This window comes from Gymnodraco acuticeps, unplaced genomic scaffold (genome assembly GCF_902827175.1).
Source record: "Gymnodraco acuticeps unplaced genomic scaffold, fGymAcu1.1, whole genome shotgun sequence".
Classification (NCBI taxonomy): Eukaryota; Metazoa; Chordata; class Actinopteri; order Perciformes; family Bathydraconidae; genus Gymnodraco; species Gymnodraco acuticeps.
The window spans coordinates 991680-1006816 of NW_022991443.1; the positions used below are offsets into that span (position 1 = coordinate 991680).

At 40.0% G+C, this 15137-nt stretch overlaps 1 protein-coding gene across 1 annotated transcript in view; it reads right to left on the reverse strand.

Annotated features, from left to right (window-relative positions):
• mtor (mechanistic target of rapamycin kinase) overlaps positions 1-2219 on the reverse strand; it is a 127816-nt gene extending 125597 nt beyond the window's left edge. Inside the window, exons 1-5 of the mRNA XM_034196335.1 lie at positions 1911-2219; positions 1322-1465; positions 1024-1132; positions 683-915; positions 43-243 (exon numbers count right to left, since the gene is read on the reverse strand). Of these exons, the coding sequence (XP_034052226.1) occupies positions 43-243; positions 683-915; positions 1024-1132; positions 1322-1450 (672 nt within the window). The 5' untranslated portion in view covers positions 1451-1465; positions 1911-2219. The remainder of the gene's footprint in view (positions 1-42; positions 244-682; positions 916-1023; positions 1133-1321; positions 1466-1910) is intronic.
• Positions 2220-15137: the final 12918 nt, after the last annotated feature.

Genomic DNA, 15137 nt, shown 5'->3' on the forward strand with positions numbered 1-15137 from the left:
ACAAGCCTTCTTCAAATGTGCCGCTATACAGGGGTGTCTTACTTTGTACCACTGCGGTTTCTGCATTTCCTTGGTCTCCCTCTGAGTGGTGAGGATGAGACAGGCTCGTAGTGCAGATACAGCTCCTTCTCGGATGGCTTGCTTGGGGTCCCACACTGCGTAAAGGATGTTGTCGAAGAAGGGCTGCACTTGCTGGAAGAAGAAGGTGGGTGCGCTCACAGCCAGCTCCCTCAACACCAACACCTGGAAAAGACGGGAAATTGTTTTATTGCTCACTACTTGCTTTTCTTGAGTGTCATTCTGCAGCTGTGTAAGTATATGTAAATATTGTAATTCCAGACATTAATTAGCAGTCTTCTTTTTATATAAACATTACAGGGAAGGTAAAAATATTAATAAAATGTTTAGGGCCTCTTTAAAAAAAATTTCAACGTATATTTATCAATATTTATGTTTCTAGATTCAACAGTCTCCTGAACAGCAATGAGTAAGTACTCTATCCAGGGAAATCTAAAACTGCAACAGATTTGCCTTGTGCTACTTTGCAAAAGTTAAACAAAAAGGCGACAATCTAGAGTTAAACTGTCCTTCGCCCTCATCTCCACCACACATAAACACCACCTCCAAGTGATGGTGTTTCAACAACAAACAACACAGTCCCTGCTGTGTGCTGGTCACTTACTGAAGCATGGCGTCTGCCTTCATTTCTGTCTGCTCCCAGCCACTCCAGCGCTCTCTTCACTTCAAACTCCACATACTCCGCAGTAAAGGTGTCCCCTGCCATAGAGAGGTGGCCCATGGCTTTAGAGGCCATCTCCATCACTACGGGGTCGCTGGAGGGGAGCAGGTTGCGCAGGTAGTTGGCAAATCGGCTGATCCTGGTGGCATTTCCTCCCTCCACTCCGATCAGGCTCACTGGGACAAATGATTGAGTGAGATTGTTACCAGACCATAAGTAAACAGAATTATTTATTCATTAATATTATTATTTTTTAATCTGGCATGCCAATGATAACAGCTTACCGATGGCGAGAATCCCTCCTTTCTTCTCATTCACATCAGAGCTGGATACCAGCTCAAATATGTGGTGGTTTAACTCATCGTAGAATGTAGTGGCTTCATCTTGGCTTAACTGTGGGAGAAACAAAACCAGTATCACAAAAACATAAATAGAATAGCAAAATTGGTGAATGCAACGATAACAAAAATCTTCATGTCAACTCCTAATACAGCTTTCAGCAACACTTATTCAGTATACATTATATAGAAGTGATATCCTCATAAACAAGTTTCTATTACATCCATGTTTTACTTGACTCACCTCTCTGAGCTCTGTGGTCACATAGTGCTGCAGATCTTTGGCAGACTTTGCTCTGGTATCTTCACTTCGACTCTTCAGCCCACTGACAAACTGCTGCAGCACAGTGGCTGTGCCTGACATGATCACCATTTCGACGGCCTTATTCTGCAGAGAGGCCAATACAATGACTATGCCTCCACCGAAACGTTATGTTATTACCAAAAGAATGGCAACAAAGAAAATGAATAAAAAGTATAAAGGCGGTGCTTGGAAAGGAAGTACATTTGTCCTGAGTTGTTATACAGGTCAATGTTGTTGTTAGCTGACGTTTAAGCTAGCTAACGTGTCTGGTTAGCTTGTAAAACAAACTGTCAACTTATTATTAGCAGCATGCAAAGCATGCAAAACATAGACATACCACTACAGAAGAAGATGCTATCCTATAAACACTTGCTAAAAACTGACAGACCCAACTCAGGAAAAGGCCAATTCAAAACCAAGAAATTGTATTATGATGGTTTTGTTTAGCTAACGTTAGCTTTTGCTAACGTCAAGCTACCTACTCCAGCAAAGCATTAGCAAACAAATAAAGTCGCTTTGTAACACTTACGTGTTGCTATTATTGTGTCGGCCACTTAATTGGTATTCGGCTCTTGCAGAATCTCTCTCATTGTACGACTATCCGGCTAGCAAAGTGACCTGTAAAGTAGTGTCGCTATGTTTAGTTGGACCGTGTCCAGCAACAGCAACACCACGGTGCAGACAGCAGCTTCACAAGCGTCGTGTTGCGCTCAGTAGACTGCGCGGAGATTAACGCGGCTCATTGAATACAGTTTGAGACATTTTACCTGAACATTTGTATTTTTGACACTTTATACTTTATTTATGTGCATTCCACAGAGGGGAAAAAATCCGTGTATCTACCGTCCAATTGTTTTTCTTTATTAAACACGTAAACGGAAGAGCGTTTGAGAGGCTTTTTTGCTTTTTACCTTACTAAATGGTCTAATGGTCCTTGGAGCGAGGGGCGGGGCCAAACTCACGGAAGTGATTTCAAAACAAAAGCGGTGATAATATTATAAACAAAGTGAAACAAGGTGAATTTAGCGATCACAACGGAAACGGCCAAGACACACATTGAGCCCAGAAAATGGATGTTATTAAGGGCTGTAAATATAATAAGCCTCCGTCTAAAATGGACAACATTGTTAGGAGATTTAAACGATACAGCGATTCTGCACTGCGGTCACTCAGCCGCCTGTCCACTTTGTTTTTTCAAATCAGCTGCTCTTCATTCCTGCTATATTTGAAGAGTGATACAAATATGTTTTACCACAAGTTCTTAAGAAAACTGACACTGTTGGACTCGGTTCTAGTTTGACTTCTATACCAGAAATAAAGTACTTTTACTGTGTACTTTGTGAGTAATCCTCTGTCAGAGTCCCCTCCATAGTACATAATGCATGTTTTTCTGCTATCTTTGATGAGTGATAAAAATATAATTTTACCATTAGTTCTTAATTAAATTGATACTGTTTGACTTTGTATTAGTTAGCCTACTACTTACAATACATTGAAGTAGGCTACTTTTACTGTGTATTTTTTGAGAAATACTCTGTCAAAGTCCCCTGCTGAGAACAAAATCAAGCCACTTCTGCTAAGTTTGATGAGGGAATTCTTTTTTGTTGCCATTAGTTCTTCGTGAGAATGATCCTGTTGGACACAGTACTAAAACTACCCCCACAAGTACTATGAAGTACCTACTGTGTACTTTTCCAGTACTCCTCTGTCAATGTCCCATCCTGAGAACAAGAATGCATGTTTCTCTGCTATTTTGAATAAACGTTAAAAAAAAAACCTTTCTTCATGAGACTGATATTGTTGGACAGAGTATTTTTAAGAGGATGGTAGACTTGATATCAGCAATACTTCCAGTCAGTACTCCGGCAGCAGCATGTTTACCCCTTGGAAAGTCTAGAGACTGGCCTGCATAGCTGGTCTATCCTTCAGCACACTGACACGTTGGCCTCTTATGAAGCTGCTGTCTTTTAAAATATGATTATTTCTCTACTCCTAGTTAATTCCTATCAGATTCTTCCATCAGTCCCAGTCATTGTCAGTCAATATAGCTTTGAAAAATGTGTCCAATTCAACAAAATGTTTTTTGTGAGTGAAGGCCAGAGCTAAATTATGGTTTGAGAGAAAATAAATCCACATCCTCCTATGAAACGTATTTTATTTCCTTTACCATGTTATATTTACTTACTTGCATTAGAACATTTGCATGTTGAACTACATGATATCTTCCCCAGCCTCAAGGAAATAGCCTACAATAAAATAAATGGATTCATAATTTTTTTTTTTATTATAAAAATGTATAAATTAATAATGTTGTGTGCAAACATTTCAAATTTAAATATAAAAAATAAGTTTACTTTTGAAATTATTTCTCACAAAAACCTTTGTAAATTATAGTAAACTATTAAAAAAGGTTTGGTCAATAAATGTTTTTCTGCCTAAAATAGTTGAAATTAAACGTAAACTATATCAAAAACCACATGCATGGCAGTTAACCCATTTTTGCCCGCTATTTAAATTGACTTTGGTTAGTTAATACAAATATTGATATATATCATTGATGCAGTCTTTCTGAACACTTTTTTAAAAAAATACTGCAAATGAAGAATATTTTTAATTGTCTGCACAGATAGTGCCCTAACTTACAGCAGTTGAAAAATATTTGTGAAAGGATAAATTCTTCATGGGCTTCAATGGCTCTCTAGTAAAGGGTGCTTTATGGTTGCTTGTATTATTCTCAGATAGTGGTTTGTTTAAATAACTAGTGACATTTTAATAAATATTGCAAAAAAGGGCTCCAAAAAAAGCATATATAACCTGGCCGGCTTAGCAGTGTGTATTTCTTCAAGCACCACAAGATTCAGAGTTTATAAAGTACAATTCTGGGCCATTGATTGTGTCATTTCTCCAAAAACATACAGTAAAAATGCCTGTTTTGAAGCCTTAAAATGGTGCAGGAAAAGGACTTTACATTGTATTATACTTAAAGACAGGACTATTCAGTTAAGAGAAGAGAAAAAGGAAAGCAAATTGTTATAATGGGTGATGTAACATTAATGACAGACATAATATGAGGTCCTTGGCACTCAGACTCTAGAGGGGTCATGTTGTGATCATGGGGCATCACCATTACAGCATCAGAACAATATCATATGGAGTCAGACACTGGAAGTGTGCTGGAGGCGTTGACTGGGACTGATGGAAGGATGAGGCTGATGAGACTGAAGAATCTGTGACGAACTAGCGGCTGAGAAATAATCATATCTTAAAAGACAGCAGCATCATAAGAGGCCAACAAGAGTGACAGAGTGTGTCAGTGTGCAGTCTACCATCCTCTTAAAAATACAATATCAGTTTCATGAAGAAAGGTTTTTTAACGCTTATTCAAAATAGCAGAGAAACATGCATTCTTGTTCTCAGGAGGGAACATTGACAGAGGATTGTTGGAAAAGTACACAGTAAGTACTTCATAGTACTTGTGGGGGTAGTTTCAGTACTGAGTCCAACAGGATCAATCTCACGAAGAACTAATGGAAACAAAAAAGAATTCCCTCATCAAACTTAGCAGAAGTGGCTTGATTTTGTTCTCAGCAGGGGACTTTGACAGAGGATTTCTAAAAAAATACACAGTAAAAGTACTTCAATGTATTGTAAGTAGTAGGCTAACTAATACAAAGTCAAACAGTATCAATTTCATTAAGAACTAATGGTAAAATTATATTTGTATCACTCATCAAAGATAGCAGAAAAACATGCATTATGTAGCCTATAAGGAGGGGACTCTGACAGAGGATTACTCACAAAGTACACAGCAAAGTACTTCATTTTATTTCTGGTATAGAAGTCAAACTAGAACCGAGTCCAACAGTGTCAGTTTTCTTAAGAACTTGTGGTAAAACATATTTGTATCACTCGTCAAATATAGCAGGAATAATGAAGAGCAGCTGATTTGAAAAAACAAAGTGGACAGGCGGCTGAGTGACCGCAGTGCAGAATCGCTGTATAGTTTAAATCTCCTAACAATGTTGTCCATTTTAGACAGAGGCTTATTATATTTACAGCCCTTAATAACATCCATTTTCTGGGCTCAATATGTGTCTTGGCCGTTTTCGTTGTGATCGCTAAATTCCCCTTGTTTATAATAATCACCGGTCCTTCCGCAGGATACTGTAGTGATTCAAAGTGTGATTTTAACAAACGAGTGCTTTTGTTTTGAAATCACTTCCGTGAGTTTGGCCCCGCCCCTCGCTCCAAGGACCATTTGACCATTTAGTAAGGTGAAAAGAATAAAGCAAAAAAGCCTCTCAGACGCTCTTCCGTTTACGTGTTTAATAAAGAAAAACAATTGGACGGTAGATACACGGATTGTCATCAAAAGGCGTAAACAATAAAAATGTAATACAGGATGAAAACAGACTAAAGTTTAGTAGTATCTGTTTTGATCCTGTATTACATTTTTATTGTTGACGCCTATCTTTGTTATTGCTGTGTTTAGTTACTAAACTCAGCAATAAACAAAGAAATAAATGGAAAACAGATCAAGATCCTTTAATAAAATATTGTTCATATGTATTTTTAAAAGGTATTAAAGGAAGCGAATTTTTTAAGCCTAATATCCTGTTCTACATTTTGGGTGCAGTGCTCTGGGGCCTATAGTGTCTTGGTTTTTAACTGAAGCCCCCATGGCTGCTGAATTTGCCTCTGCTAATACTTCCTTACCTATTGACTATATGCTGCATTTAGAAGAACAACACAACTTTGACATATTGCAAAATGTCGGGCAGGTGTGGGGATACTCACAAGATTATAGAGATAATACAAAATGACGAGATGACATCATCCTCAAAGAGATCACATCCAACAGAAAGCATTAGTTGAAATAAGGCCACAAATTAAGTTTTAAATTCATTAGTTAGCACAATTAACATACAATCAAAAGTTTAACAGTCATATGATAATTTATACAATGAGGATATTGTTTTGCTTTCTATGATTGTAATTTATTGTAAAATGCAAACAGATAAAATAATAGAAATTGGTTCAAAGGGAGCCTAACATTACTGTAATCTGTCAGGTGTAAAAAATATAAAAAATCAATTTGAATCACTATGTGCACACCTGTTGACAATTTGATGTAATGACAATGTGACCATGTCAGCCGAACATTTTTGAGTGTATCAAACTGGCAAGAATTGTTCAAACCAAATGGCATTGAGCTTCTTCACAAGTCATGAAACTTTCTTCACAGTGTAAACACTCTGTAGCCTCAGGGGGGAGACATTGTCCAGGTAAACCACCAGCTTTGGCACGGCACTCTGGAGCAAAGTATAAGGTTGGAGAAGTCGTTATTCAATTTAATCTGGCTTCGTGTGATTAAAAGCAACACGATCATCGACACGACGCAGTTCCCCGTTGTTGTGAGCGCCGTAATGCCGTTGGGGAGCAAATCAGCGATGTAAACGGTGACGTCATGACGCAGCAGCGGCAGCACCAGTCGGGTGCTGGGCGGTGTGAACAGAGCGAGAGCAGAAAAGGGAAACCGGAGCTGAACCAGAAAAGCTCCCGCTCGGAGCTAGAAAGGGAAAAGCGCTGGTGTGAAAGCCGCATAAGTAACACTTGCACGTCTTTTGGCTAGCACTCCAACACATTGTATGTGATAGGCTAAGGGGCATGACATCTTTAAGCAGTTGTCCAATCACAACAGTGCCGGCCAGCTAACCAATCAGAGCTGCATGGGCTCTTGTTTCAGACAGAGGGTGAAAAGCAGTATAAGAAAAATATAGACCTTTTTGAACATTAAAGCATGGAGACATGTCACAGTAGTTGCACAAAATATGAATATGTACCCCGAAAAATAGCGTAATATTGCCCCCTTTAATGAACACAGTAGCTTCCTAATTAAAAAAAATTCTCAGTGTGTAAGTATAACAGGCAATTCAGATTTCTTCAAAGTTACTGTAATAAACAGAGCAGCAGTTGCATAAAAGCTGATAAGCTTTTCATTTACAGAACTGAAACTGTACCTGAATAAACTTGCTTTTTAACGAGCCTCCATAGGAAGAACCACCACTTAAAGGGCACATGTCATGCTTTTCCGGTTATTACCCGTCCCCTTGTGTGTTATGAAGGTTTTTATGCATGTAAACGGTCTGCAGAGTCAAAAACCCTCAAAGTACACCCTGTAGGCCGTAGGGAGTAAAACTATAACAGTCTATGCTGCCCCAAAACGCCTCGTTGTAGATTTCTCATTTACTTCCTACTCTGATGTGGGGATACCCAGAGGGCGCACCCTCTGCCAGCATTTCACGAAACAAAGCTTCCCAAACCTTTCAGCAATTCATGCCGGATATGTACAGCGTAGGGCACTACTTTGTTTGGACCAGCGGGAGATTCGGGTACACAACCTGTAAGTATTCATTGTTGTTTGTGTATTTATGATGTTTAAAACAAATAAGGTATCTACCACGACAGTTTAATAAATCAATCAATCAATCAATGTTTATTTATATAGCCCAATATCACAAATGTTACATTTGTCTCAGTGGGCTTCACAGTTTGTACAGAATATCAGTATGACAATACGACACCCTCTGTCCTTAGACCCTCACATCGTACAAGGAAAACCTTCCAGAGAAAACCCACAGTTTAAAGGGAAAAATGGGAGAAACCTCAGGGAGAGCAACAGAGGAGGGATCCCTCTCCCAGGATGGACAGACGTGCAATAGATGCCGTGTGTAAATCGAACAGATAATACATTTACAACATAGGTAGTCCAAATGTTTGGAAATGCATGTGTCTATAATAAGAAGATGAATCCACGAGGATATCCATCCAGGACTCATGATCCAGGACCACAGCAGTTTAAATGGGTAAACGTTTTTCGGGCTACTACGTTGGGATCGCGGAGAAATGCTCTCTGCAGACCCATGCTCACAGCGTTATAAACCTTTTTCTTACTCAATATCAAGCCGCACTTATTGTTTTTACTTCGGCTGTGAGTGTTTGTGTGTGCTCAGGATGAGTTTCGCTTGTTCTCGCTGTATCGCCGACACGGAAGCCTGTCCGCTCCTCGCAGCAGCTCGTAGCAGCAACGAGCCTCTCAACGTCGTGACCAATCAGAGCACACTGGGCTCACAGGGGGGGGGGGGGGGGGGGCAGGAGCTCCAACAAGCCGTTTAGGACAGAGAGTGAATACCGGTGAATACACATACTTTACAGAGATGCTGTATGAGAAACCAATGTGAGTTTGGAAAATTGCACAGTATACATCGATTTTATTATACCTCAACAATGGAATTATGATCAGTAGAAATGGCCATGACATGGGACCTTTAATATGAAGGAAAATACCTCGCACAAGTATTTGGTTTCAAGTATTCTTAAAATAACCTGCATTTGAACTGTTTTTAATGAATTACAATAATGTTGGCAGCAGTATTTTTCAGCTTTTTAATATATGGATTAATTAACGGTAGCACTGATGTTCTTTTTTGTGTTTGTATTGACATGAGTGCACTCATTGTAAGAATACAATTATAGCAGAATAAGTATTATGTCGTGTGAAAATAACTATTATTTATTATCTGAAGCTGTTGAATTCTTCTCCCAGTATCTAAGCTCATTAGGATTGAAGAATTTGGGAACATAATGCCAATTGTTGTGAAATCAATCTGTTTGTTATTGCACATTTAATTGCTGTTGGATTTGGTCATTATCATACAATGGCACAAAAAATGGAATCAACCCCAATCAGGTTGATACATTAACAGAAGTGCAGCTGTGTGCGAACGTGTGTGGGCATCGACATGTGCAGATCAAATGTGAATGTGTGTGTGTTTGTGTGTGTGTCAAATATGGTTTTGCAGGGGGGAGGAGAAACTAGAAGAGAGCCAGCCTTACAGCACTTTACATGGAGAAAATTAGAGGTTGTGGAAGTTAGAGGGTGGGAAATGAAATGTAGCAACACAAGGAAGGGGAGCACATCCCATACCTTTGCATCAACGGGCCCCTCTCCCTCCCCCGGGCCTCCCAGAGCCAGACATATTTCCCTGATGAGACATTGATTCAGTCAATCGGCAACACTCACCTTTCAGACGTGAGCTTTCACTAGAGAGTGTGAGAAAGAGAGAGGGAGGAGGGTGCTTTAGTGGAATGAAACACACAGGCAGTCACTTGACTTCCACACACACATAAAAAGCACTTGAGCGCCACAAATGCATGCACACTCACAGCCACAAAGGGCTCTTGTCCCAACAGGCAGCCGGCCTCCTTTGCTAAGTGACAGGATGTTGGGAGCGCTTTCATCAGTCAGAAGCTTTGATTCCTCTGCTGTTGCTCCTGTTTATTTTCTGCTTTGCCTCCTCACTCAGCCCCGCTTTTGAAATATTTCTGCCTAAGACGGAGCCTGTCCTTCTGGCTAGGTTGAAGGAGGAGAGAGTGGGGAGACTGGATTTACTACTCCATAGCTTATTCATCCATCCTTTAATCCGTCCCATCATACTCCTTTCCTCCCTCTGTCACGCACATCATGATTTACCCTCCGTCACCCCATTGTTTTTCTCCCTTTCCCCATTTCATTCCTCCACAGGTTCTCGGTATTTGAGCAGGGATTTAGCATGAGTCACAGATTCCTGGAACAGATTCATAAGGTAACATCTGCTTCCAGATGTTGGGGGCGGCTCTCATCCACTACCTGGCCACAGCCCAGCGTTGTATCTCTCATGGCTTGAATGATATACTCACCTGCACAGGCAACATGCCTGTGGATGGGTTCTGTGTGGTACTCCCAATTAAACTACTTTGGATTCCAATTGGATTTGGAAATGTCATATTATTGAGGAATTTGTGAAGAATGGATAAAGAAATTGTTAGAACGAGGTACAAAAATACTGGACTCAAATGCAACGACTCACTTTTTAATGAGAAAAATAAAACAAAGTTTAAACAAAAGATCACTCTTGCGAGGACAAAACAAAACTCTTGATTCAAACAAAAACTCTCCTCTCTGGTAACACGCTGGGTCTCTGGACATGTGAAGCACACTGAAACAAGACGAACTGGCACAAGACAAAGGGAGACAAGGACTATTTAAACATGAGGGAAGTGGGAACAGGTGGAACAGGGTCGGCTCTAGAACAAATCAAATGGGGGGGCAATCATTTACCAAGAGGGGGCACACACTGCCGTCAACAACCAACACACAAACACCAACGCAACTTCAATTTAAAAAAACATGCTGTAAAGTCTATTGTCTTTCACACACATTGCAGGGGTGTAGTGCAGGGGCGTCGCCTCGGGTAGGCATCCGGGGCTTTAGCCCCGGACAAATTTTCCCTCAATAATATAATACATTAACCTACTTTACCTATAGGACGGACGGCAGAATTGTAATTTCCCATGTTCAGTGAATGCAACACAGAGGCAAGACGACGCCACCAGACCAATCAGAGAGTTGCATGGAAATAAACGTGTTTTATTGGCTGACAGGTACGTACCTCTCCTCTGTGACAATGTTTAAACTTTAAACTGTCAGCCCTGGACGCGGAGATTCTGAAGATTATAAATTTCTTTAATAAAAAAGACGGCAATTCTCAAGTGGTGGCTCACACAACAACCCCAGAGCCACCACCTGAGCCAGATGAACAAGGTATGTACCTGTCAGTAAACTTACAAGTTATGCGAACATGTAAGCAAAGCATACATTATAGCTACGTTGACGTTACTTTGAATCGCGCGGGTAAGCTAAACCGTTAGCAAGTAGCTATAGCTAGCCAGATATATTAAATAAACACTTTGTCATACAATCTAAATGTTGTGTTTTTTAGCGTTACTTGGTGATTTCAAAGAAAGCTCTCTGGGAAATGTTGACTTACTGTCTGTGTTCGACATGAAGCTAGAAGCTACCTTACAGTAGTACACAGTTGATCCTGATTCCTGAGTCCTGTCAGTTAAAGTGTTTCATAGTTAGCTTAGCTAAGCATCAACCTAGCACTGAAATATATATATGGATGTTATGTGACAGTATTTCTGAGAAAAAGTCAGCTGAAATGGTGGCATAGTTGCCACTGCTTTACGTGTTGACAGCATGTTTGAACGTATTTGCAGCAGTAAATGTGGCTGTCTGGCCACTGACGTTGCCATAACAACACCAGCATTTAAATGTACAACCTCTTTTTGTGACAGATTTTGCATGAAAATATAATTCTTCTGATTTATATTTCCTATTGACAGCTAGTTTCTATGTGAACATTATGAGATGGACAGCCAGCTAACAAGCTTTTTATTCAAATATTTCAGATCAAAGTTAATCCAGTGGGGCTCCTGAAAGGGGGAAGGGACACTATGCTCCCAAATATTAAGCCTTGACCCGCATCTTAAAATTGATATGATCAAAAAATGATCTGCATTGTCGGAGGCCTTTTTTCCTCATTATCATGTCAAATTGTACAGCTTTCCTTAGTGTTGAATGCAGAAAGATGACTATATTAGAGTATTAAGTGAAAATGACTATATTAAAGTTTTAAGTAAATATATTAAGTGAATTACTCAACCTGCATTTGTATAGGAATGATTCTGTCCTATTGGTAGATAACTACTCTAACAGCCCCGGACCACTATTGCGGTAAGCATGTTGTAACTTCCGGTTGTTGTCATCTCCTGGTATCCCGTGTGCCTGTTCTGTTGCTGATAGCTTATTATCTTAACTTAATCGATCGTTTTAAAACTCTTGATCACGGCAACTGCCTGACGTTGTAATCACACGTTACTATTGCTTAAGCACTCACAACTCTCCTTCTCTTAGCGACTGTAACTCCACAGTTGCCTACACTCTTTTCGGGTTTGCTAACGGTAGCTACTTTAGCTTGATAGCTAGCCATGGCTCTTTCCCCACCCTCGGGTGCTATTTCCTGCTCTAACTGTCTCATGTTTGGTTACTTCCCTGCCTCCTTTACTGGTACCGGTACATGTGTTAAATGTAGTATAGTTGTTAGGTTGGAGGCGGGAATCATAGCCATAGAAGCCCGGCTCCGCATCTTAGAAAGTAACTCAGCTACAGTAAAGCCCATGTTAGCCGGTGCGGACCGGCAAAAGGTAGCTCCTATTAGCCGTCCCCCGGCAACTCCCGAGCAGCAGGGAGACTGGGTGACTGTTCAGAAGGGGCATAACACGAAACCCGCAGGTCCCCACCAACCCGTTCACGTATCTAACAGATATTCCCCACTCAGCGAGACACCCGCTGAGAAGCCAACTCTGGTTATTGGTAGCTCTATTGTGAGACACGTGAAATTAGAGACCGAAGCCTCCACAGTCACATGCATTCCGGGGGCCAGAGCGGGCGACGTTGAGGCGCATCTTAAACTGCTGGCTAAAAATAAACGTAAATACAGTAGGATTGTTATTCACGTCGGTGGTAATGATGTTCGTATACGCCAATCAGAATGCACCAAACTTAATGTGGAGTCGGTGTGTAGTTATGCTAAGACAATGTCGGACACCGTAATCTTCTCTGGTCCCCTCCCCAATCTGATCAATGATGACATGTCATCATTTCAGCGCTGGTTGTCATGGTGGTGCCCAGCAAACAATGTGGGCTTCGTAAATAATTGGACAGCCTTCTGGGGAAAACCTGGTCTGATTAAGAGAGACGGCATTCATCCTACTTTGGAAGGTGCAAATCTCATTTCGGCAAACATTTCAGGGCTTTGTGGACTTAATCCATGACAAACTGGAGTTGAGACCAGGAGGCGGAGTCGCAGTTTTACACGCTTCTCTGCGCTCTCTCCTAGGCAGTCATCCATAGGAATCCCGAACCCAATAAAATACCCAATATTAGCGGTGTGTGTGTCTGCCCAAGGACAAGTTAAGGTAAAACCTAATAGAGGTGTCATACATAATAACCTAATAAAAGTAAATGTAACAACTACTACAGTGCAACAAAACAGGAATATTAAATGTGGTCTCTTAAACATAAGATCTCTAGCATCTAAAGCAATATTGGTAAATAATTTAATATCAGATTATAATATTGATATATGCTGTCTCACTGAAACTTGGTTGAGACATGAAGAATATGTCAGCATAAATGAGGCCACTCCACCCAGCCATATCAATACTCATATTGCCCGAGGCACGGGCCGAGGAGGTGGAGTTGCAGCAATCTTTGACTCAAGTTTATTTATCAATACTAAACCAAAATTAAATTATACCTCCTTTGAAAGTCTCGTTTTTAGTCTTACGCATCCGACCTGGAAAACTTTGCAGCCAATCTTATTTGTTACAGTGTACCGTGCACCAGGTCCTTATTCAGAATTCTTATCTGAATTCTCTGAGTTTTTATCAACTTTGGTTCTTAAAACAGATAAAGTAATTATCGTAGGTGACTTTAATATTCATGTTGACGATGATAAAAATAGCCTTACTGTTGCATTTAACTCTATATTAGATTCTGTTGGTTTTTGTCAGAGTGTAAATAAACCAACCCACTGCTATAATCACACTCTCGACCTTGTTCTGACTTATGGTATTGAAATTGAGCAACTATTAGTCGAACCGCATAATCCTGCTTTATCCGACCATTTCTTAGTAACTTTTGAAGTACTGTTACGAGACTACAAAGCATTAGTCAAAAGCTCCTGCAGCAGAAACCTATCTGTTAGTGCTATAGCCAAATTTAAGGAAGAGATTCCACCAATACTTAACTCGATAGCATGTCTGCATGTAAGGGAGGAAACTTATACAAAATGTACACCACCCCAAATTGATCATGTTGTTGATAGTGCTACAGATGCGCTGCGAATAAAATTAGACTCTGTTGCTCCTTTGAAAAAGAAGAAAATAAAACAACATAGATTAGCTCCATGGCATAATGCCGAAACCCGCAAAAGTCGAGACAACTTGAAAGGATATGGCGTTCCACTAAACTTGAAGAATCTCGTTTAATTTGGCATATTACTCTCAATGAATATAAGAAAGCACTGCGTAAAGCGAGAGCAGCCTACTACTCTTCATTAATAGATGAGAATAAGAATAATGCATGATTTCTTTTCAGCACTGTAGCCAGGCTGACAGAAAGCCACAGCTCAATTGAGCCTTCTATTCCCATAGCACTCAGTAGTAATGATTTTATGTGCTTTTTTAATGATAAAATTGTTACTCTTAGAAACCAAATTAATGACCTCTTGCCTTTGACCAGTATAGTGTTATCAACAGCTCCCGGAAACGTAAGTTCTAATATTACACTAGATAGTAAACTAGAATGCTTTTCAGCCATAAACCTTGAACAATTAAATTCAATGATTCTCTCTTCTAAACCATCAACGTGTATGTTAGACCCAATTCCAACTAAGCTGTTGAAGGAAGTTTTTCCATTAATTAGCACTTATTTATTAAATATTATGAATATGTCTTTATTATCAGGCTATGTTCCACAATCATTCAAAGTAGCAGTGATAAAACCGCTTCTTAAAAAGCACAACCTCGATCCAGAGGTTTTAGCCAATTATAGACCTATTTCCAATCTTCCGTTCCTCTCAAAAATTCTTGAGAAAGCGGTCGCAAAACAGTTGTGTGATTACTTAAAAAACAATGATTTATTTGAAAATTTTCAGTCTGGCTTTAGAACACATCATAGCACAGAGACAGCTCTGGTTAAAGTCACAAATGACATTCTAATAGCCTCTGACAAGGGACGTGTCTCTATTCTTGTTTTGCTCGATCTCAGTGCTGCATTTGATACTATCGACCATGATATCCTATTGCA